This window comes from Euprymna scolopes, chromosome 2 (genome assembly GCF_053919585.1).
Source record: "Euprymna scolopes isolate OS-2025 chromosome 2, ASM5391958v1, whole genome shotgun sequence".
Lineage (NCBI taxonomy): Eukaryota > Metazoa > Mollusca > Cephalopoda > Sepiida > Sepiolidae > Euprymna > Euprymna scolopes.
Genome location: NC_136483.1, coordinates 12,077,146 through 12,103,043, shown reverse-complemented (window position 1 = coordinate 12,103,043; position 25,898 = coordinate 12,077,146). Strand labels below are relative to the sequence as shown.

General features: G+C 31.6%; 1 protein-coding gene and 1 non-coding gene across 4 annotated transcripts in view; one reads left to right on the top strand and one right to left on the bottom strand.

The window, feature by feature from the left end:
- Positions 1–25,898, bottom strand: part of LOC145288529 (lysosomal-trafficking regulator-like) — a 402,321-nt gene that overhangs the window by 35,884 nt on the left and 340,539 nt on the right. For all 3 annotated transcript variants that reach the window (XM_080136335.1, XM_080136336.1, XM_080136337.1), the window contains 7 exons: positions 21,516–21,577; positions 17,183–17,241; positions 14,444–14,596; positions 12,113–12,357; positions 7,799–7,865; positions 2,767–2,926; positions 299–439 (listed from right to left, as the gene is read on the bottom strand). In XM_080136335.1, coding sequence (XP_079992461.1) covers positions 299–439; positions 2,767–2,926; positions 7,799–7,865; positions 12,113–12,357; positions 14,444–14,596; positions 17,183–17,241; positions 21,516–21,577 — 887 coding nt within the window. The remainder of the gene's footprint in view (positions 1–298; positions 440–2,766; positions 2,927–7,798; positions 7,866–12,112; positions 12,358–14,443; positions 14,597–17,182; positions 17,242–21,515; positions 21,578–25,898) is intronic.
- LOC145242252 (U2 spliceosomal RNA) lies at positions 24,226–24,420 on the top strand. The gene has a single exon (XR_013862678.1). It is a non-coding gene; the product is annotated as a U2 spliceosomal RNA (small nuclear RNA).

Sequence of the window (25,898 nt, the reverse complement as noted above, 5' to 3'; positions counted from 1 at the left end):
ATTATATATAAAATAGTTTTGGAAGGTTTCAACCTTTAAAACTATATAAAACTTTTAATGCAAAGTTCTTAGCTGAAAAACTATTTTGCGTGTAAGTGAATCTCTCTCAATCACTTTATTAATTTGCTCCCAGGAATTCACACTAATCTTAATATTATTTTAGGGATCATCAGTTATTTACCATGAAAAACCGTTTTTGGGGATTTTAAAAACAAAAAAGTATATTAAATCATAGTTCCCCAGTAGTGTTGATCAAACACCACCTTCCTTTAAAAACAGATTCATATTTCAAATTTACCTTCGCTATTTACAAACATTTCAGGTTGAAAATAAAATTCCGGAATAAGTTCTTTGACATCACTGGTCGATTGATAACTGGAGAGTTTCCATGTTATGGCCATACTATGGAATGTTCGATCAGGCAAATCAAAATGATTATCTGTAAAAAAAAAAAAATGGACAGAGACAAGAGAACATAAAAAATACTCACATAGGAGATTGTATCTGTGCTGATAAAAATAAACCAAACAAGTCCTTTAGAAGTTAAACCACAACAACCCTTTCTAATAGGTTGTTCAGAAATATTGACTGATTTTTCGACTAATTTTTAAAGTCAATTTAGGTTGCTATATTTGTAGTGTTTTATTATATAAAGTTTTATATGCTTAATAATCGATGCATATTTTAATAATTTTCTTATAATTGTTTTCCTGAATCTAATTTTGAAGCAAATATGAAAATGCTTATACTTTGGTAGCACAAATTCAAATTTGGTTAGAATGTTTCTACAGAAGCTGCTAATATCAAGAAAGCATCGAATGAAAAGCACTTAAGTAATCGAGGATTCTGTAGTGATAATGAAAAACATTGGAATATGAAGTAAAGAACAAGCATACACCTTTGGCAACCCTAACCTTTGAATGTTTGAAAGAAACCGTGAAAGAAAAAGTGTCAGAAAAATGTCTACAGCACTGTATGCCAATATTTCAACTCATTTGAAATAAATTAGTGAGAAGAAAAAAAATTAAATTAGAAAAAGCTTTATAAATAAATCTGTCACACATAAACTGAATGAATAAAAAATTTTTTGAAGCACTTATTTTTTTCTGAACAAATCCTTCGAGAAGATTCACATACCATTTATCACATCAGAACACAAACATTTAAACAGAAAATATCAGTCATAGTATTATTAAAGAATTACTCAGTAAAAATACTAAAATATTACAAAGTTCAAAATGTAAAAATCAATATTCAATTTCTGAATTTTCAAAATGACGACTGATTATTCATATTATTTGAATTTCTTATATATTGTTCTCATATTCAGTTTTATTTTCACGTTTTGGTTAATGTAACTCCTGACCTTCTTCATGTTGAACTTGGGAATTTTTCTGTAAAACTAGGGGATCTGCATGGAATTTTAAATGGAATCCTTTATCCATGAGTGTAGCATGCTCTCGTTTTGTCAGCCAGATACTTAATCCACTACAGGCTTGTCGCATAGTAGGTAAAGTACTTGGTAAAATTTAGTTTTAAGTTATACTCTTCTCAAGGTTGAAGGATCAATCCTCAGTGCGAGTGACACTAAAAATACAACTGAAATACTTAAAACTGTTACCCAGTCAGGGAGGGGCAGACAAAGAAAGAGTGGACCGAGCTGATGAAGTTGTTAAAGTTGGTTGGAAAATCATCTTTAACATTCTAATAATCATCAAGACCACAAAACAGATTTTTGTATGCACAGGATTCAGGCATAAACCAATTAATCGATCATCACGGATTTTTTAATACAGTTTCTAGGCATAATAGGTCTAAATGTAGGCTATATTTTTTTATCATAGTTTAATTTTGTTGAGATAAATGCGTGCAAACAGACAAACATTTTTTTTAACAAAAAGCTCCAACTCGTGGTCACACTTCTCAAACATAAGTATAGAACCCCCCTTCCAACCCTAACTCTAACCAACCACACTAAGAAAATAACTATCAACAATCTAAAAAGATAGAAGTATGTCTATATCATGATCCCTACAAACTTTAACAATTTATCTTTTTAAATTCAAGAATTTTCTACCAATTATAAATAATCTTTCATCTTCTATATATATAAAAGGCAAAATGTGTGTGTGTATGTTTGTATGTCTTCCAAAAACTTCTGACAGATGCATCGGAATGTGACCAAACCAGTATCGTTTTCAAGCTCGATCCTTCAGATGACAAATATCGGTCAAAAACATTAATTCCTTCACCCTCAACTGGGCAGTTTTCTACAAGGAGAGGTCAGTTCTTGCGTCGCCATTTTGCAAATCATCTTTTCTTTTCGATTGACTATGCTTAATTTCGATGCTCTCGACTAAGACGTCACTTTCTTTTCCTGTTTTGCATTATGGGTTCAAGCCTGCCTGTCTACCTATTACCACGTTTTTTTTTTTTAACGTCTCTGCTTACTGTTGTTTTGATTCCCCACTCCCACTACTACCACTTTTTACACCCCCACCCCCACAGGTTCCTTACTACACCATTTACACACACCCAGACACCCCTGCTATTGCTATTTTGATCCCCCACCACCACCACCACAACACTCGGGCAACGCCGGGCACCTCCGCTAGTATATATATATATATATATATACATAGCACAATAAGACAAATACAAAAAATAAAAGTAAACTAGTGGATTAACTACCAATCTGATTTTTTATTATGTCGGTCAAAAGAAAAAAAAAAATTTTTTTCTAGGAATTAAAATGCCGGTACGTACCTTGAAAATTGAGAAACATTTTTGTAAAAGGTGGAAGCCGGACAAGAAAATGGAGAACAGTGCCGCTGTTGGAATAATGGCTGCCATAATGATAAGGTGCCACTCGGTAGAATGTCTCGTCGTCATTTTGCAGGAATTTCTCATATTCTTGCTTCAAATACTGGTTTCAAGAAAGAAAGGAAAAAAAAAAAATACAAAACTCCATTAAATCATTTTAAAATAAATACTATAAAATTACATTCCTTTTTTCTCAAGGTTGGGGACCACTTGTGAATTTAATATTACCTTGGCACTTATTCCTTCAGAAGAAACAGGTTCAATCCGCCTAGGGCAAATGCCAATGGCATATCAGGTTAGTTATAGCTAAAACCCAATTTGGCTAAAATTAATTCTAGCAATTATTTTTGTGTAGTTCTTGCACGTTTTTAAGCTAATAAAAGATGAAGTTTGTAAAATTTGTAAAATAAAAATATTACTAAATTATGAATTACTTGGTTCTTGCCAAGAATTGACCCTATATTAAAAAGCAAAAATAAAGAAAAATTTAATATGATGTACATACCCGTGACAAAACAAAAATATCATATTCCAAAATTGATCAAGTATTTTTATTTTTATAAAAGAAATCATTTTTAATCGATTAATAGGAATTCATAGGCATTACATCATAAATCCAGTAAGTATGAAGTATTGTCGAGTTATCTCACTTTGTTTGAAATATTTTTTCAAAATGGCAGGCGAAAGAGTCACTCCTCAAACATTCATAAAATTTGATTTATTTAAAAATAAAACTACTTGATCATCAATTTATGTGATTTTTGGAATACAATATTTGCATTTTGTCAAAGGTATGTACATTAGAGATTTTTGTTTGTTTTTTATATAGGGGAAATTCTGAATAAGAACCAATTACTTTAACAGCCAAACGAATTAGTATACAATGTAAATTACTTTTACACATAACGTATAAATATATCAATCAATATGTCTTGAGTTTATGCAAATTCAAAGTTGTCATTGAAGTTTTGTATTTTTCTAAAATCCTTTTCCTCTATTTTGCCAACACTATCTTACACACACACACACACACACACACACACACACACAAAATAAATATGTTTCTAAAACTTATTACCTAATTCTACTCATGTATTGAGCATTGTTAAAGTCAATGCCTCCATTCAGTCTCAAGAGACAATGGACACCCTTGTAAGGGTAGCTGTGCATGTAATTGTGAGGCAAGGGTTGCACAATCTCCTGAAACAGCACTGCTTAAATAATGGCAAGGAAAGACCCAAGACTGACTAGAAACAATGCTGAGATAACCGGAGAGCACATACAGCACCTGGAATTCCCAAATGATCACCCATTTTAGTAATGACTGGCTCAACATTGCTTAACTTCAATGATCTGACAGAAACCGGTGTGTCAACATGATTATACTCTATATTGTTAAAGTAAACATTGAAAATCGGTGTATATATATATATATATATATATATATATATATATATATATATATATATATAAATAAAAATTACAATTAAATTTACCAAAATTATCCAGGATGGTAAAACTAAAGTATATTATAAATATTAAAGAATTAATATTTATAAAGTAATCTCAACCAGATGTAAAAGCTCGATAAAACCAAATAGGAGATAGAGTTTATAATAAGATTAAATAGTTAATAAAGCATGTCAAAAAACATTTTGAAAAAGAGTTAAAAACATATTTAATCTGAAAAGAAAACACTTAATAAGTGGATAGTGCCATATTTTAATGTTAGTAACCATTCGTTTATAAAGTGAAAAACTGGATTCCAGAATATGAGAATTATCAAAGCTCAGCCAGTCAGAATGGACAGACTTTAGTGAGGGAGGCTTCATTATTTATGAATCGGAAATTGGAAAGATTTGTTAGATCTATGTACATATGAGCCAGTTATGGTCAGCGTAATCACAGAATTTGTGGAATACATAGAATTTCTCTGATTACTGGTAGCAGTGTTAGGACTAAATAATTAGAGAGAAAAATGAGGACTCTTTCCTCTATAGATGTTGCAATTGTGATGGTGTTGCTCATAGAATGTAATGTAGTATTTTATTATCACAACTGAATGTGCTTGAAATGGTGTTCGAAAGTTACATAAGATAGTGTTATTAATAGGACTATGACAAGAGAATATTATTATCATTGTTTTGACTCTCGAGTATATATCCGACACAGTTAATCAACAGAGAACCACATCACTATCTAAAAACATAAGATATTAACCGATCTATACTCAAGAGTCAAAATAATGAAAAGAATATTCTCTTGTCATAGTCTTAGCTGTTAACCTAGCTGTATTGAATTTGTATGTGGTATTTGTTGTTGCAAACCTATGATACTTTTATCCCGAGGAGAATTCTTGCGGCTACTTTATTAATATATATATATATATATATATATATATATATACATACATACATACATACTAGCAGGCTGCCTTACATTGCCCAGTCAAATAAATATGCTTACATATGATATTTTGATTAATGCAGATTTTGTATTTATTATTATGTTATACTATATTGAACCCAAACTATAGTTTAAAAAGTTAAAAAAAAAAAAAAATAAATAAATTGTGCACCACCAACAAGAATTGAAACCAAAATGTTTAGCTTATGATTTACTTTTTCCTTTGACGTTAATACCTGAGCTATGAAGATATGTTTGCTGCAAGGCTAAAAATTAAAACATGAACGTTACGCATGCATATTTGTAATGCCGTTGTACGACCTTCACCTGGCAAATTCCATTTCTTTTAATTTTCAGACTTTTGCACAAATTTCCCCCGGCTAAAACCCAAATATAGAATTTTGCATGGGTTCAAATACTCTATATATTAAGTTTCATGTCTGGGGACCAAAAACTGACAGAGGAATTTTGTAGGCAAAATTTTTAAAAATATATATACACATGCATAAATATATATAGAAAGAGGTTTGTGTTTATTATAGCCTTTTTACGCAAATATTATGCAAGTAGAAATCATGTCGAATATCTGTATGAATATAATTACATGTAATAGTTAATTAAAAATGATCATCTTATAAGAAAACCGAAAAACTCATAGGGAATTAATTAAAATGAATGTTTAAAGAATATGCAAATTAGCTAGATTTTTGCAGATAAATTCAATTCCATGATCCATATACAGTAGAACCCCGAGATAGGTGACTCTAGGATACATGTTTTTTTTTTCAGGTTACGATGTGGAATACAATGTTTCTCTGTCCCCTGGTTACAATATTTGCCCCATCTTATTGTGTTATTTAAAATGTTATTTGATTATATACATGTTGTATTATATACTGTACTGTATTTTGTTATTCATTTTTAACATGTACTGTATAAAATTTTGCGTAGGCCCCGCCATATGGTGATTTCACCTTACGATCCCAACCCCGGAACAGTTTAATGCTGTATGCCGAGGTTCTACAGTATAACAAAGTTGTATTTTCTTTTTAAATAAATAGAAAAAGGGGTTTTTAATATGAATATCAGTACACAAAAAAAAAAAAAACTTATAGGAATATAGATTATGGAAATCGCCTATTTGTTGTATAGAACTCCCACCCATTCAACATATTGGCCTTCGTCTTGAAAAGACAAAGGCTGTAGAAACGAAAACAGCAAGCAAAAATTATTATTTCATGTGCATACACATAAATATATTGTTTGCAGATTTTCCATACTTATTTCAACAGTGATCAACACTTCAGCAGAGCTTAGTATCTGCATGAAAATATATTTATAGCAATCCAGCTACACAGTGGCATTCATATTTCATCTCCATAGAGAGTCGTCATGGTAAGTGCTTATCTATTGTATATTTATACAATCATTTTCTATACATCCAATGACTGTATATATAAGTAGCAGACATGTTTCTATTACTAAACTTTAAGAAAATAAAAGTTTGTGGTGCATATGAATTCAAAATGGAACATTTTCACTGCAAATTGTTTGTCTTTTTTATTCAAATAATTCCTTTAAAATATTAATATATAAATTCTCCTTATAAATATAATGTCCATAATATGCTAGATGTGTAATTTAACTACACTCACTTCAATATCCAGGTTCATCATTTATGTTCTCTGATAAAATATTCAATGCTTTCTGGCTCCAGTGATCACGATTATGGAGATTGACCATCTCCATTTGCCACTGTTTATGGTCTTGTCTGATGTTTTTTTCATGTTTTCTTAGGGTGCCTAGCTTTCTTTTTGTTGTCCAATCTTAGGTCTCTCAAGTGCTGATACAAACCCTTAGTTCTTTGAATATCCCTGAACCAGTGAAGATGGTTTGCTCTTATTAGGACATTTACTTTTCAGATGGCCAATTGTTGCAATATTTTTTTATATATATATTAAGGATATGATTATTGAAAGTTGGGAGATTCTATTTATAAACACTGCTGATAGGAACTAACGAATCAAATTAAGCCACGTTCTGCTAGCAACCACGCAGAAACCGGAATTGCTCCATAAAAATATTGAATCTTTGAGCATTCCAGTGCATCATTTTTTTGTGTCAACACGAGAAGGACCTTTTGTTTTTTGCCTGCAAAATTATAAAGTCAAGGACCTGTACACAACAGCTGCCCACCAAAAATTTTTCATCTCCAGGTTTTGTACAGAATAGCTATCCATCAGAAACTCTTCTGAAATTAAACATGGCTTTCAAGTCAAGAGCAATTTTTCAAGTAGATTGTTTGACCTAATATGTTTTATCTGGCCTGGCTTTACATTGCATATCAGTACATGTACATTGTGCAGATGTTTCTTTTTGTGTTTTAATTGCTAAAAGCAATTCTATATAATTCTTGCAGTTTAAGGTAAGAATAATTGAACCAAAGTATTTTGCTTATTTAAATTATTTTTGGAGGGGGATAGAAGAAAGTAGTTCCATCCTTGTTGACCAGCATCAATTACAATAAAAGGGAGGGGGGAGGAGAAAACAAGGAAAGAAACAAATGTACCTGATAATTCTCAATATACTTCTTCTCTCGAGATTTATCTTGGACTGCAATTGGCTTTGAAAGATCTCTGCATAAAAAAATGGAAATAAAAGACATAAGTAGTGACATAGATATATTTTTGCAAAAGTTTTCAATTTTTATCGAAAATATTGCAAAGAGAACAGACATAACCTTCCTCTTTTAGATATAGATATAATCAGGAGGATATTTTATTTTGTTTGAAGTATTTGACATAGTGTGTAAGGAGTTGGGTTTGAAGGTGATGGCAATGCAGTTTTGTAGAAAAACATTGTTCGATATGAGACAAGGAATAAAATGAAAATATTTGGATAATTTTCGATTAATTATTTACCAATGTGATCTGGTGGACCCTGATAATAACAGTGATTTTATGTTATTTGAATTTTCTCATCTTCAGAAAGAAAAACAGAAAAATATACGTTCTGTGCCCAGAATTCTCCCTTTATTAAAAAACAAAAATAGAGAAAAATCTATATGGTGTACGTATGCATGACATAATGAAAATATATTCCAAAAATCACGTAAATTGATCATGTAGTTTTATTGTTAACTAAGAAAATCAAATTTTATGAGTGAGAGAGAGAGAATCAACTGTCTCTCATCATCATTTTAAAAAAGAATTTCAAGAAACAAAGAGGGATAATTCAACAATAAGCAAAATTTGTGAGATTTGTTATAATGCCTACAAATTTCTATTAATCACCTAAAAATGATTTTTTTTCCTAAAAATAAAACTACTTGATCACTTTACATCAATTTTAAAATATGTTCATTTCATTATGCGTACATCATGCAGATTTTTGGTTATTTTTTGTTTTTTAATAGAAGAGAAATTTTGGATAAGAAGTTAATATTATGTATAAAAGTTGACAGCAATAAATTGCATATTCATCTGTAGTTTTACAAAAATATTGCTGGGAACTTTCTCATAAAGAAATAATGAGAAATTTATTATATTTACTAAAAGATCCGTGATCGATTCGTACATTATACATGAGTGAATGCATGTAATGCTTGGATTCACTTGTAGAAATAAATAAATTGATTTCACAAAATTGACAAGTTTCAGAAAAACTTTAAATCAGTTTTAATAGATTTCTTGGTACTTGTTTAGTTAATCAAGATATTAAAAATGAAAATATTGGAAAAAATATATATGGTACATACCCGTTATGGAACTAAGTTCTATTATTCTCATTAAAAAAATTCCACTTAATTTGATAAAGTAGGGGTTTTTTTTACAGAGGAAAATCAAATTTTAATGAGATTGATCATCTTGCAACCATCTTGCCTGTTTCATGGCCGAGGAGGGGGTTGTCTTTAAACGAAAAAGGGATTAACAAAAGACAAAAGAAACTCTGTAAAATAAGTGAAAAAAAAAAAAAAAAAAAAATATTTATCTAAGTATTTTTGTCTGCCCATGTTTCAAAATAATCTTGCCAAATTTTGACAAACTTTAAACAGTGATGAAGTTATCTCCCTTGGCGATCTCTCCACCTGTTTGCGAAATAGGCATGGCCTGGATACGATCGACCTCATAAAAAAAATTGATTTTTCCTCTGTATATAAAAAAAACCCCAAAAAACTACTTAATCAAATTAAGAGAAAAGGACATCTCCTACGAGGCTACGAAGTCTATTTTGAACTTCAAAATAGACTTCGTAGCCTCGTAGATGTCCTTTTCTCCTTGCAACCTCTATCTCACAGAAGAGATGTTGCGAGTTTGTCGCTGATGTATCGTTATTTTCATGGAAAGTGTTCGACTGAGCTTCAATTTATGGTCCCCCCTCGCCAAACTTTCACAAGAAACACTCGTCTAGCTGTAAACACTATCAATAATTCCCCCCACTCTTTATCTGTGCCTAAACCTAAACGTAGATTCCATGAACAAAGCTTCTTTCTTAGAACTGCACGCCTGTGGAATTGTCTTCCGTTTTCCTGCTTTCCGGCTGACTACAATATGGTTGTGTTCAAGTCTAAGGTAAATAAGTTCTTGATGAGCCGTTCCATATAAGTTATCAAATTTACCAAATTTTCATTACTAATGATTACTATATTGTCCAATTTCTACTGTAAACTCTTTAACCCTTATCCTTGAGTGGCCTCTTGGTCTTGATAATGTGGTGATGCCTACGTAAAAAAAAAAAAAAAAAAAAAAAAGTGAAATTTGTTTATGAGAACTTTATTCCATAATGGATATGTACAATATTTTTCCCAATATTTTCACTTTTTAATATCTTGATTAACTAAACAAGTCCAGATTTCTTAATTTTATTTAAGTCAATAGTTTTAATTATTCTTATGATTGAAAAATCTATGGTTGAATCTGTTTTATTTCTATTGAATTTTACTTTGTTCAGAGTTCTATTTTTGCTTATTTATATATCTATAAAAGTGAGAATGTGCATGTGTAAGGACACTTCTCGACTTATATATTCAACAAAAGTTTGATCTATAGACTTGAAATTTGGTACATAGGATATTCAGACATGTGGCAAATTTTTTAATTCATTTAAATCTGTAAAAAAGGGCTGCTAAGGAGTCTAAATTGATAAATTCGTATTTGGGAGACGTTGGATTTTTATGTCGCCAAATGTTTCACAAATACACATGCGTGAATAGTTCACATAACAGATTACTTACGTTAAAAATAAGTAGGTTTGAAAACACCTTTTAAAGATCATGTCATGCTGGTCTAATGAGTATCACACTTGACTCACTGTCTTCAGGTTTTAGTTTCGACTTCGGCTCGAGTATTTTTCTTTTTTTCTTTTTAATTACAAAAAGTGAACGGATTAGAAAAAACATAGTACTCGCATGCACATGTCTCAGTTTTTGTATTAATTAAAATATAATATTTATGCATATTTTATGACTGGGCAATGCCAGGCGACCTGCTAGTTTATGATAATAATGCACCTGGCAGAAAGAGGGATAAATAAAGGCTTGGCCAGAAATAAGTCACTTTGAAAAGAGGGATAAATAAAAGTTACTTTGGAAGTCAATTTTGTAAAGCTGTCTAATGTATGACCTTAAAACATTCACTAGTGAGGCTACCATGTAGGCAATGTAGATTTTCCTTTTAGTTATTGTTGCTCCCAGTTATGGCATCTGGTGCTACAAGATCAGGCTGTCTGAAGATACTGGTTTCTGACCAAAAATGCATCAAACATTGATGTGATTGTGTTTCCCTTTTGCAAAACTCAATCATGTCCTCAAAGTCGAAACAAAAACAATTTTCTTTTACAAAACAATCAAACCAAACTCTATAAATTTTGAAGATATTTAAAAAAAAATTTTCCCAAAATTACCAGATTCAGCATTAAATAATTTGAAAAGTGTTGATATGCTGGTAAACAAAAACAACAACTAACTGTACACGAGAATGCAAAACAGATATTAAACCGAATATGATGATTATGCTTTGAAGATTAGACCCCCCCCAAAAAAAACAAAAAAAAAAAAAAAAGAGAAATAAAATATTTCAGATTTTGTTTAGATTTTCTCTGAAAAGTCTGAAGAAAAAGTTATTCTTAAAATAATTCCTTGATATCATTCTTGTCATTTTGTTTTTGTTTTAATTTTACTTATTTATTGTTGCAATAATAACTTTTAGTTTGCATGCAGTTTATTTTGTGTAAGAAATTACAATTTTTGATCAGTTCTAATAAAATATACAAAATTGGAAATTGGAAATTTTATTTAAGTAAACAGTTTAAATTTCTCCTAAATTATCAGCAGCAGCCACAAAGAAGTGACGGTGGCTAAGTTATTCTTAAAATAATTCCTTGATCTTTTTCTTTCTATTATTAATTTGTTTTTAATTGGTTTGATTTTACTTATCTATTGTTCCAATAATAACTTTAGTTTACATGCAGTTTATTTTGTATAATAAATTACAATTTTTAATCAGTTCTAATAAAAGATACAAAAATTGTACATTTTAATTAAATTATCAGCAACAGCCAAAGAGAGGTGACGGTGGCTAAGTAGTTAACGACAGACTGATAACCTGGGTTTGCCAAGTTCAAATCCATTTTATTTCACAGAAAGGCTTTCATTTAGAGATGTTGGCAACTTTCACGCAGACTCTCCTGTAAGTACCCAATGTCTTTCTAGAAAGAATTCTAACTAGAAAGATATCAGGGAAACAAATGCCAACAAAAATTATCTGATCATATAAAATGGTTGAATTATACTTACCAACAACACTGACTCCATCTTTCAAACAAACTAAGCACATCCACAGACTATACTAGATTATAAAGCTGAAGCAAAAGAGTTTTCACTAACCGGTAGAGTGATTGCATTGAAAGGTCAACTTCATTGCCGACATAATCTCTTAGGATGAACGGGAACACAGGATACTGCATCAGATCATTGAATGAACGTCCTGCAATTTTGTTTAGGTGAGTCAAATATTCAAAGTTAGTCATGCGTCCACTGCACCACAGTTGTTGAATACTAGACAAGTTCTCTCCCTTAACTAAGTTCGGTAACTCGAGCGTTTCTATTTGTTTCATCGTTTGATTGCGTTCCTGAAAATGCAGAATAAAAATAGTTTTAAAAAAAAAAAAAAAAAAAAAAAAAAAGACGCAAGCAACATAAACATTTGTAGACAAGTTATATTTATAAAAATAAAAATTTCTGCAAAAGTTGCTTTTTTTAGAATTTTATTATAAAATGATAATTTATAACATATTTAAAAATTTATTGATCATTTTAAATGGCAAAAATTTCTACTCTTGTACCCTCAAAATAAAAATATCTCTAATCTAATTTCATTGTAGAGGACCCTAGATGCCTAAAGATTTTCTACTTTTTTACTTGACCGCTTACCTTTGGAATTTCCTTCCTACTTCCTGTTTTCTCGCCAGTACAAACATACAGAAATTTAAACAATGTGAACAAGCAACTTGCCGCTTGACTCTCCACTCAAAATTACTTCCCTGTAAATCTGACCCCCACAGTAGGCTTCCGTGGCAAGGTGCCTTATTTGGGGTGAACAGAAAATAAAGTAAAACTAACTGAATATGGTATTAGCTTTAATCAATAAAGTTTGTATGTGTACAATTTATACCATCATTGAGTGTGTGCATGCGTGCATGTGTGGAGGGGGGTTAGAGCAAGAAGGAAGATTAATAAGATTTTTGTATTAATCATCTTCCTTTATCAATTATAAAATATTAGTAATTTAATATTTAACAACAATTTTTTAAATGTTAAATACAAATGAAAATATAAAAATACTGTAATTTATTTTATTTCTGATTGAATTATTCGAACTATCATTCTCATCTTGGATATAATTCTCACAATGTTTTAAATGGTGTAACCTCCAACCTTCTTCAGGACAAATAAGTAAACATCATTTACTTGAAATTCAATATTTCGATTATTGCTTTAATAATGAAGAAGCACCATTGCTTGTACATTTCTTTAGTTATTTTTTTTTTTAATCACAAGAACTAGACTTGATGACCGTTATTCTCTGTCAGAAAATAAGATAAATCTGTTTATTATTTTAATAATTTTAAGGTTTTCTTTCATGCAAAAGGAGAGGAGTGGCTATTATGTCACAGGGATTTTCAGAGCTCTCACGAATAGTCATAGAATTGGGCTTCTCTTCAGGTACATTCATCTATGTCTCCAGTGAGAATTATATCCTTTCGGAAAACAGGTTTCTTTACAATAACTATGGGATAATTCTGCATGTTTCTAGTAAATTGTCTCATATGGAGATCGGGTGTGATTTGTCTTGATAAATTCCAACTCAGTCTTAATGATTGAGGTAGATATGACACCACAGGAATATAGTTCTAGATTGAGACAACCAACAAGTTTGACATTAAAAAATGAAGATGAGTTATGTTAGTAGTAGTAGTAGTAGTAGTAGTAGTAGTAGTAGTATGAAATGAATATAATGCAATGCATCAGAGAGAAGACAATTCTAGTGAGTGATGAAAAAATTATGAATTGCAGCAACGAAATATGACCTTTTCCATAAAATGTTCATATATCTTCATACAATTTATTAACTTGTGCATTGTATCATGCTGTATGACTGATAGAGATTTTGCAGCTCATAAATTACAGAGTTTGCAGGTTGAAGTTTGCCGCATTTCACCTTGTTTTTTTTTTGTTTTGTTTTTACTCTTTCCGTCCAAAAAGGGCATATTGCCACTAGGGATGTAAGGAACTATTATTTAAGATAATGCCTAACAGAAGATTGTGGGGATTTGAGCAGCAAGATGTCTCTTCACATTAAATTTAAACTTCTGTAGGTTAGTACAGTGAGGAAAACAGGAAACTGCAAAGTCTAGCAGTTCAAAAGAAGAAACTATTAGAATAGAAGGCGTTCCTGTATCTAGGGATCTTAACAGTGGAGAGTCGGATTTTGCTGCCTGTCGGGTGAATAGGGAGTATGCACATCTGAAGGCTATGAGTTCAAGTGTGAAGGCTTAATGAACACTACAAGGTACGTCGACTAGTTATATCCTTAAAGGAGAAAGTGAATAAGTAGGAAGGAAACTCCATTTCAACAATTAATGAAAGAATTATTTATTATTTTAGAATAAAAACAGCAAAATAATAAATGGAGCAGAAAAAAATTATTTCCTCTACCTCTGTTGAGTTGAAGGCAAGTAGACATGTTTTTCCATTTGTAAGAAACATTTCAAGGCCAACATCCTTCAGCTGGTACCATCGTGGCAAAAATTCCTTAATATCCATTTGCGGCCAAGTCATAGACAATTGATCTTTATTCCCTAATAATACCTGCGTAAAAAAAAAAATACAAAGAAAAAATGCCTTCATGAAAAGAAGAATACTTTTTTTACACCACAAAGAAAAAAAAAGTCATAATTTGGTAAATATGCCAATTTTTGTATGACTACTTCAAGAGTCAAAAACCTAACATCTTAATGCAACTCAGGGCACATTTTTACAGTAAAAATCAGGATCATATTTTGAGTGATTCGGTACTAACTATAGTTTGTTTTCTCTGTCAATCGTTTTACACTCACACTTGTTTTAAAAGATCTGAAAAACTTTGATATTCATGCAACTTAGTAACTTAGATAACATCAACAATTTTTCTGTTTTGGTGCAATGAAAGCATTGTTTTAGTGTATGTTTTTTTATTTTTTTGTTTTTGTGTGTGTTATGTCTTAGGTTACGAGCAAGCAATCTGGAATAAAAGTTTGCGTACAGAAATGAGAACATTTTTTAGTGCTTGTCCATAATTCCTCCCCATGAAAAAAACAAAACTAAAGAAAAATTTTAATGATGTACATCTTTATAATACTCATGACAGAAAGAAAATAGAGGACACATGCAAATTGATCAATTAATGTTTATTTTAGTAAAAGAAAACTAAATTTTATGGATAAGTGACGATCAATGATCTTGAGATGCCATTTTGAAATTCATCACTGGTTAACTACCCCTTACAATAGCTCTTTAGAAATAGAGCTTAGAATCAGCCTTTTCCATCATCGTAATACCTATAAATTTCCATTAATTGCTTAAAAATAATTTTCTTTATAAAAGTAAAATTACTCAATCAAATTATGATTTTTGGTGTATTCTTTTTTTTCCATGACAGGTACATACATGAAAACGATTTTTCTTTATTTTTGTTTTTTCTTGGGAGGGGGGAGAATTATGAAAAAAAATCAATTATTATAATTTAACTAAAATATAAGATGAGCTTAGAACTTCTAATTCAACATCCTCCGCTGTTGAATGACAATTTGTGAATGTGTGCTGTGTATGTTAACTGCACAGGTCATGATCATCTGCATGTAGTGTTGATCCAAAGTCATAGCTTGATTCCGACGCATTGCAGAACAGAAGAATTCTTTCTCCAAAGAAATTCATAAATCCAGTTTAAGACATGTAACAAAAGTTTATTTTGGTGCAAGTTACAATAATACTTGTTTTCCACTGAATAGCAGACTTTAATATCCTTTGCATTCAATATAATTAAAACTCTGGTCAAATTATAAAACAAATCCTTTTTGTTAAAATAGAAAAATTGTGTTTCTGATTGATTTAATTATGATTGACATTTTATTTTTGATTAATCTATATATATAAAAGCGAAAATATGTGTGTTTATGTATGTATGTATGTATGTATGTACACTTTTTGTGTATGTCCGTGAAAGGCTTTTTTTTAGAGACTTTCTGGGTGAGCTCGCTCATTCTTAAAACTTTTTATATCGCGTCTAAATGATAATATCTACGGCTTAACAACAGGGGTCACATGTGTATTTAATTAGCCCGACTTTTACCAGCTCCCCACGTCTTCGAAAAGCAAATGATGGAGTGGGGAAAACGGCAACTGGCTTGCAGCACAAAACTAGGTCAAATATCATGCCACTTCCTCGCACCTGTATATTTCGCTTTATAAAGCTTAGCTTAACACGATTATTAATTCCTCTCCTTCATGGCCAAGATGGTTAGGTGACTGGCTTTTTTCCCCTTTCCTTTCCACCTTTGCGCCAAGACTTCGGGGTTCAATCCTACTTTCTAACTAAAACTTTTTTTTTTCTTTTACCCAGCCAATGTTTTTTTTAACACACACACATCCAAAGCCCCCGGGCAACGCCGGGTACCCCCCACTAGTCATACATAAAGGGAAGTGAAGGAATTTTTATTTCTCACCCACATCTACTCCCACTGACCTCATAAGCAAAAGGAAAAAAATTTAAATAAATTTCCAATATTCAAACATCTATTTAAGCATCCATTTCTCCATAATATGAAAAAAGCAGAAAGGACTGGGTTTAGAGTTAGGGTTAGGGTTCATTTTATGAATATTTTGAAATTACCCAAAATTATCATTACCTTTTTGTTTTTTGTTATAATTTAATTTTCCGTTTTTTCTAATTTTAGCATTAGTATCTTTAAATGTGTATTTGTATTCTATCAAATTCTATTCTATTTGCCAATCAAAATCAGTAAATTGAATAAATTATGAACATACAAAGGGTGCATACATTATTTTAAGACACTTCATGTATATCTTCATCCCATTCGCTATATTTCTATACCCATTACTACTATCACGCACCACACACATCTTTCATTACATTGAAGGAGGTCGTAGGAAGTGGGCAGAAATTCTGTTGCTTTTTTTAAAAACATTTTGCATATTTACAGGTAAAAAAATAAAAACACATTTTTTCACATTAATTTTTTATACATATATATTTTTTTGTCATTTACATAATTAAAAGTTTAAATTTGATTATTTAATAAAATAAAAGCTATCAAGTGGTATATAAAACAAAATATAAAATATAGTAATTCATTATTTGATCTTACATCAAGAATACAAACGTCACAAAATGCGTACCTGAGTGTAATTTGTGTCTGAAACTGCCATATCAGCAATAAAATAAACATTTTGTTCACCTGAAAATTAAACAAAAATATATAATTTAACAAATACAATTATGCAATAGTGAATATATATATATTAGGTTGACAAGAAGGTTCTTGCAGAATTTTTAATTTTGATTATAATAGTATATTTTCAAATAAGTTTTCAATATAATACCTTTACCTTATATATCATTTTAAAGAGCGTTTTTCGATTTATCTAATCGTTTAAATTACAATCGTTTTAAAACAATTATGATTTCTTTTCAAAACGCTGAATACAAGATGGAAAAAAAGCAAATTCATACAATTTTCTTATTTCAATTAAAGCTAGGCAGGAAAAGCTGCTGAAACAGCTTGTGATATCAATGAAGCATTTGATCCAGGAACCACTACTGAATGCACAGCACGATGGTGGTTTAAGAAATTTCATGGCAGCAATGAGAGTTTTGAAGATAATGAGCATAGTGGTCGGCCATTGGATGTTGACAACGATCAATTAAGAGCCTTAGTCGAAACCAATCCATGCGTGACAGTTTGAAAACTTGCTTCTGAATTAGACGTAATGTATATGACGATTTCCAACCACTTGAAGGAGATTGAAAAAACAAAAAATCTTGATAAATGGGTGCCTCATGAATTGAACGACAACCAAAAGAAATACCATTATGAAGTGTCATCTTCTCTTCTTTTATGCACAAGAACGACCCGTTCATCGACCGGGTTATGACTTGCAATGAAAAGTGGGTTTTTTTACAATGACTAACAATGCGCAGCTCAGTGGTTAGACACTGACAAATCTCCACAACACTTCCTGAAGTCAGAGTTGCACCAAAAGAAGGTCATGCTGACTGTTTGGTGCGACCGGTCTCATTCATTAGTTTTCTGAATGCAGGCAAAACCATTATGGCAAAGAAGTACTGTCAAATGGATGAAATGCATCAGACACTTCGACAAACAACACTCAGCATTAGTCAACAGAAAAGGCCTAATTTTCCTCCATGACAATGCCCGACCACACGTTACTAAATCGATCCCGTATAAGTTGAACGAATTGGGCTACAAAACTGCCTCATCTGCCATACTCTCCAGACCTCTCATCTACTGACTACAACTTTTTCAAGCACCTCGATAACTTTCTGCGTGGAAAATGCTTCAAAAACATAAGCGATATCACAAACCTAAGCGATATCACAAACCTAAGGGATATCACAAACCTAAGCGATATCACAAACCTAAGCGATATCAAAAACATAAGCGATATCAAAAACATAAGCGATATCAAAAACCTAAGCGATATCAAAAACCTAAGCGATATCAAAAACCTAAGCGATATCAAAAACCTAAGCGATATCAAAAACCTAAGCGATATCAAAAACATAAGCGATATCAAAAACATAAGCGATATCAAAAACATAAGCGATATCAAAAACATAAGCGATATCAAAAACATAAGCGATATCACAAACCTAAGCGATATCAAAAACCTAAGCGATATCAAAAACCTAAGCGATATCAAAAACCTAAGCGATATCAAAAACCTAAGCGATATCAAAAACCTAAGCGATATCAAAAACCTAAGCGATATCAAAAACCTAAGCGATATCAAAAACCTAAGCGATATCACAAACCTAAGCGATAACACAAACCTAAGCAATATCAAAAACCTAAGCGATATCAAAAACCTAAGCGATATCAAAAACCTAAGCGATATCAAAAACCTAAGCGATATCAAAAACATAAGCGATATCACAAACCTAAGCGATATCACAAACCTAAGCGATATCACAAACCTAAGCGATATCAAAAACCTAAGCGATATCACAAACCTAAGCGATATCACAAACCTAAGCGATATCAAAAGCATAAGCGATATCAAAAGCATAAGCGATATCAAAAACATAAGCGATATCAAAAACATAAGCGATATCAAAAACCTAAGCGATATCACAAACCTAAGCGATATCACAAACCTAAGCGATATCAAAAACCTAAGCGATATCAAAAACCTAAGCGATATCAAAAACATAAGCGATATCACAAACCTAAGCGATATCACAAACCTAAGCGATATCACAAACCTAAGCGATATCAAAAATATAAGCGATATCAAAAACATAAGCGATATCAAAAACATAAGCGATATCACAAACCTAAGCGATATCACAAACCTAAGCGATATCAAAAACCTAAGCGATATCAAAAACCTAAGCGATATCAAAAACCTAAGCGATATCACAAACCTAAGCGATATCACAAACATAAGCGATATCACAAACCTAAGCGATATGAAAAACATAAGCGATATCACAAACCTAAGCGATATCACAAACCTAAGCGATATCACAAACCTAAGCTATATCAAAAACCTAAGCGATATCAAAAACCTAAGCGATATCAAAAACCAAAGCGATATCACAAACCTAAGCGATATCAAAAACCTAAGCGATATCAAAAACCTAAGCGATATCAAAAACATAAGCGATATCACAAACCTAACGATATCAAAAACATAAGCGATATCAAAAACATAAGCGATATCAAAAACATAAGCGATATCAAAAACATAAGCGATATCAAAAACATAAGCGATATCACAAACCTAAGCGATATCAAAAACATAAGCGATATCAAAAACATAAGCGATATCAAAAACATAAGCGATATCACAAACATAAGCGATATCACAAACATAAGCGATATCAAAAACATAAGCGATATCACAAACCTAAGCGATATCAAAAACCTAAGCGATATCAAAAGCATAAGCGATATCAAAAACCTAAGCGATATCAAAAACCTAAGCGATATCACAAACCTAAGCGATATCACAAACCTAAGCAATATCAAAAACCTAAGCGATATCAAAAACCTAAGCGATATCACAAACCTAAGCGATATCACAAACCTAAGCGATATCAAAAATATAAGCGATATCAAAAACATAAGCGATATCAAAAACATAAGCGATATCACAAACCTAAGCGATATCACAAACCTAAGCGATATCAAAAACATAAGCGATATCAAAAACCTAAGCGATATCACAAACCTAAGCGATATCAAAAACCTAAGCGATATCAAAAACCTAAGCGATATCAAAAACATAAGCGATATCACAAACATAAGCGATATCACAAACATAAGCGATATCACAAACCTAAGCGATATCAAAAACATAAGCGATATCACAAACCTAAGCGATATCACAAACCTAAGCGATATCAAAAACCTAAGCGATATCAAAAACCTAAGCGATATCAAAAACATAAGCGATATCACAAACCTAAGCGATATCAAAAACCTAAGCGATATCAAAAACCTAAGCGATATCAAAAACCTAAGCGATATCAAAAACCTAAGCGATATCAAAAACATAAGCGATATCACAAACCTAAGCGATATCACAAACCTAAGCGATATCAAAAACATAAGCGATATCAAAAACATAAGCGATATCAAAAACATAAGCGATATCAAAAACCTAAGCGATATCACAAACCTAAGCGATATCACAAACCTAAGCGATATCACAAACATAAGCGATATCAAAAACATAAGCGATATCACAAACCTAAGCGATATCAAAAACCTAAGCGATATCAAAAACATAAGCGATATCAAAAACCTAAGCGATATCAAAAACCTAAGCGATATCACAAACCTAAGCGATATCAAAAACATAAGCGATATCAAAAACCTACGCAATATCAAAAACTTAAACGATATCAAAAACCTAAGCGATATCAAAAACGCCTTAAGGACTTCATCATCACTAGAATGCAAGATTTTTACATTACTGGCATAAATATAGTTGTTTTGTGATGACAAAAGTGTGTTAATTCTGATGGTGTTTATTTCAAGCAATAAAATTTCGTTTTAGCCAAGATATGTTCATCTAAATTTAAAAGTTAAAAATCGCAAGAACCTTTTGTCAACCTGATATGTAAAAAATCATAACTGGAGAGAACTGAGGACTTTTTCTCTCAAATTCTAAAGATACTTCTTACATACAAGAAGTACATAAACTGGAAAGATAAAATATTGCGACCGCTTTACTTTGGCCTGAGTTTCTTGAATGTTTATACCTAAACCAGCATATTCATGTTTCAACATTTTCTTCTCCCAGGATAGTTATCTTGTGAAAGCCACTCTACTATTTTAAGAGGAGCAATATATTTATACTTTTTTTAAGGATATTAGTGCAACAAAAGGGTTGAACTTTAATCTGACATGACATGACATGACATGACATCGTTAGCATTCACCCCCCCCCCCCCGTTTACACATTATTAGTCTTCACTCACCTATAAGCAAATCACCTTTGCTTTCAGCTGATGGGGAGACTGCAGTACAACCACAAGTATACCTGTGGGGAGTAAAATTAAATACAGTTTAATGAAGTTGTTCAACAAATTCAGCCTTGTACAGAATGATACCTACGTCCTCCTCCCTTGATAAAATATCTTTGTATTTCATCGTTCAACAATATAAAGGGACACTTTTGTGATTATTTCATCACAAGGAAATTTGATTCTACATAGGCTTCGAACTCACCAGATCTTGCACCCACTCCTCAATTTTTATTTGTGAAGATTATTACAAGGATAATGTTTATTTAAACAATTCTTAGATTATTTTGGAACTGCAGATTGCCATCACAGCCCAAAATTTTGTGCATGGAAAACTTCTTGCGTGCAGTTCTTACAATATTACATGTTGGATATGAAGACGTGGCGATATACATTTGAAAGCAGAAGTGTGTACACATATACATTCCAGATGGATTTTGATCTATATTCTTGTGTCCCATAAAAATGACCGAAATTGCACTTATCATGAAAACAAAGAATTGTTGATATTTCAAGGTCAAAAGTTATGAATTTCACAATGCAAAATAGAAATGCAGAATGTAATATCTCGATATTTAAATTTCCAGGAATGTCAATTGACATCTATATAAGAGAAAAATAACCAATAGAAGAGAACAGACAGTGGTGAGTATGATTGAACTCTTCGTCATTGAATCACACACCAAACAACTCCACACATGTCTCTCTCTCTCTCTCTCTCTCTCTCTCTCTCTCTCTCTCTCTCTCTCTCAACGAGAAGCTTAATTGTAAATAAAACTTATGTTGATAAATTCATCTGTTGATTTTGGGAATAATGATAAAAGATTGTCACGTGCATGATTTTAGCATTTGAAAGTGCAAACTAGAAAAAAATATATATACATTCAACTACACAACGTACATACAGATTATCTGCTTTTAGTTTTTACTAATTTTACAATTATTTATTGAAATAAATATCTTGTCAAGTAAAAATTTAAAAAAATATATTTATTTAAAATTTTGCACATCGTATCCAAGTGGGCTCATCACTGAACAGAGATTGTTAGATATTCATAGCTGGGCATTTTATTAGATTCCATGGATGACATTTTATTGGGGGAGGGTACTTTTTGTCAAACAGAACACAACCAGTAAACAGCCAGTTGAGAATGATGGAAGTAATATATCTGGCACAGAATAACATTTTTTGTCACTTTCCTCATGCAATAGGATGCAGTTTTAATACTTTTGAATCCAATATACAGAAATGTCTTCCATTTCAAATTTTCCTCACTTCCATTTCCACTTTTGGTAAAGTCCATTTTTTCTTCTATTCTTAAATGATTCTGAAAACTAAACTACAAGCTTATATTAAATTACCTAACCCTACCTGCATTGCCTGGTAGTTTTTTTTACTTACATTTTGTTTGGCATTTTTTAAAAAATTGAAACTTTGAGGCAAAACGATTCAAAATATTTCTCATATGTTATGTCTTCTTCAGGAACGGTGTTGAAATGTGTTTTCAATGAATATTTCTTCAATTGTGGATCAGTTTTCCTGCCTAGCAAGAATGGACGAGTTTTCCTAAATTCTTAATGCTGCAATATTTTAAGTTATAAATTTATTGTATTTTTTACTAGAATATCTTGTCCTTTTCTTTTCCAGTTTTAACAACTAGTCCTTTCACTTTCTAAGTTTAAGATATTAAATTTTTTATTCACAGGAAAAAAATACAAATAGGAAAATAAACAAAAAATTTAGGCACAAGGCCAACTCAAAAAGAAGGAGGGATAGTGAGGTTGGTTGGTCCGTCTCGTCTCTATTGGAAATTTTGTGGGGGGGTGGATGTTCCTACTTAAACACAATTTTAAAACATTTATATAAAAAAATGCAAAAAAGATAATATTAATAAAAATTTCATTTGTGTCGAGGGAGATTGGGAGGGGGAAGAAACAAAAATTTGTTTAATAACGGTTTAATCACGTCCAGTTTCTTCCTAGTCTAAGGGCAATAACTCTTCATCATGGAATTTGAAAGCACTGATAATTCGCAGATTTATTGGATTTGATGGCGAAATTTTAATTTTAAATTATAGCATAGAATATCGAAGCGAAAAATGATTTATTTATCTTTGTTTAAAAGAAAAACAATATTTGGTAAAATAAAATATTCCTTTCACATGATCGCCATATTTGAAACAAAACAAAATACGACGACACGACCTTGACATTGTTTAATTGTTTTTCTTTTAAAATGATTAAAAAAAATAATAATGTGTGATTGAATAAAAAAATACATTTAGTAACCAGTTTTTGTTTAAAAGGAAATTTATTATCTTTAAATGCTTTTTTTTTTTAATTATATATAATTACAAATCGGCATTTCAAAATTGGACTTCATCGAAAAGTTAAAACAATGTATTCCTACGCCAAGACCACTGGAACGTTGGAAATGGAAGTTTTTTTCTTTATTTAAATTGTTTTAATGTTGAAATTAAAAATATTAAAGGAGTTATTGTGTTTCAAAAGTATTAAAATAGAAAAGGAAAGCAATTTAAATGGATTTCAAGTCAAGTAATTCACTGTATATTTTTTTATGGTTACATTTTTATATTTCAATATAGGCCCTTACTGTTGTATATGAATTAGTTTGTATAAATAGCGCTTGTCCACCTGACTTTCTATCGCTTCCCGGCCTTTTGGCTTAGATCGCGTGTAGTATCTGTTCTTATCAGCTTAATATCTGATATTACCCTACATTGGGTATTATGATATTAAACAGATTTTTGCAACTTGGCGGAGAGTAAGGGGCTTGCTCCTTCTCTGCCACGGGTTGACCTGGTATTGCAATACTTCCAGGACTTTCAGCCCAGTTTCCCAATAGGGAAACAAAAATCAAAACTAAAAACAGACTTTTTTTTTTTTTTTTTTTACACGGTGGTCACCACTTATCAAGGCCCGGAAGCCACTCAGGGATAAGGGTTATTGCAAGTACAGTACGTTAGTGTGGAGATTTGATGAAGTGTTTACTTAACGGGGTAGTTCATTAGGAATTTGTTAACGTTGGACTTGAAAACATCCAAATTGTAGTCAGGTGGGAAGCAGGCAGACGGAACAGAGTTCCACAGGCGTGCAGTACTGCAGTTCTAAGAAAGAAGCTAAAACCACAATTAATTCTGACAGTTAAACGCACTATTTTCAAGGAGTTAATTAAAATTCTGAAAAACAAAAAGATGCAATGAAAAATAAGTTAGGTACAAGGCCATTCAAAAATGTGAGAAGTGGAAGTTTACGGTTACCTTGTCACTATTTTATTATTGTCAAAGTTTTTATCACTAAAAATCAGTAACCGTGATTTATAGATTTTATTTTAAAGCCATTTCAGGTTTAGTTCTTTTTGCACCAGCAACTTAACAAGGGAGATATGTCTACTTACAGAAAGGTTAAATTTTTATTATTTAATGTATTTATTTCAGCATCATTGTATGTGTATGTAATTCTTTAAGTTTAAACATCATTCAGAAACCTTGGAAAACGTAAAAATGGAAACAAAAATGCATGCTGAGATAACTTAGTTTCTTCTCCTGCTTTTTTTTTTTTTTTAATATATAGTTCTTAGAACTCGTGGATATTATATGACTTACAAGTTTTAATGTGAACGAAGCTATTTCAGGGTTAGTTCTTTTTGCGCCAGCAACCTAACAATGAGGAAATGTCTACTTATAGAAAGGTTAACTTGTTTTTATTACTATTAATCATACCTGATACGTAATTTCTGTGTAAAACATCTTACATCTAGCATTAGTATTGAAGGGGAGACTATTTTCAAATATCTTCCTAAATTGGAAATGGAGCAACGGACTTATATTAAGTAGATATTAATAAGTCCCTCGTACCTAACATTTTTTCTAATCTCTTTATCTCTGACCTCTTTATTTTTTAACCTTTCCTTTATTTATTTTTATTTTTTTTAAAACGAGAGTAGACAATGCACTGTGGATGTGTTATCGGCAGCTCCAGTAACTCTCACTTCTTTTTTGTTCCTCAGTCCTCATTCCCAATGAGTGATGTTTCTGACAAAGGGTGAAGAAAAAGCTGCTTTCTAGGTTGGCAGTACTTGCGTGAACAGTAGCCTGAGATGTCGGAAATTTTCTGTTTCTATGTCTATCCTTGTGGCCATGTCACTAGTAAGGGTGCTGGAGGTAAACGTTTCATCTGGGCTGACGTTATCCACCTGATAGTCAGGGTCCCAAATCTTGGATTAACCACTAAGGGGGCTGTCCTATCGGCAGGTGCAAAGTACTGGGGCTGCTGTATTGACATTTGGTAAATGGATTCTGGACCATGCAGTAGTCT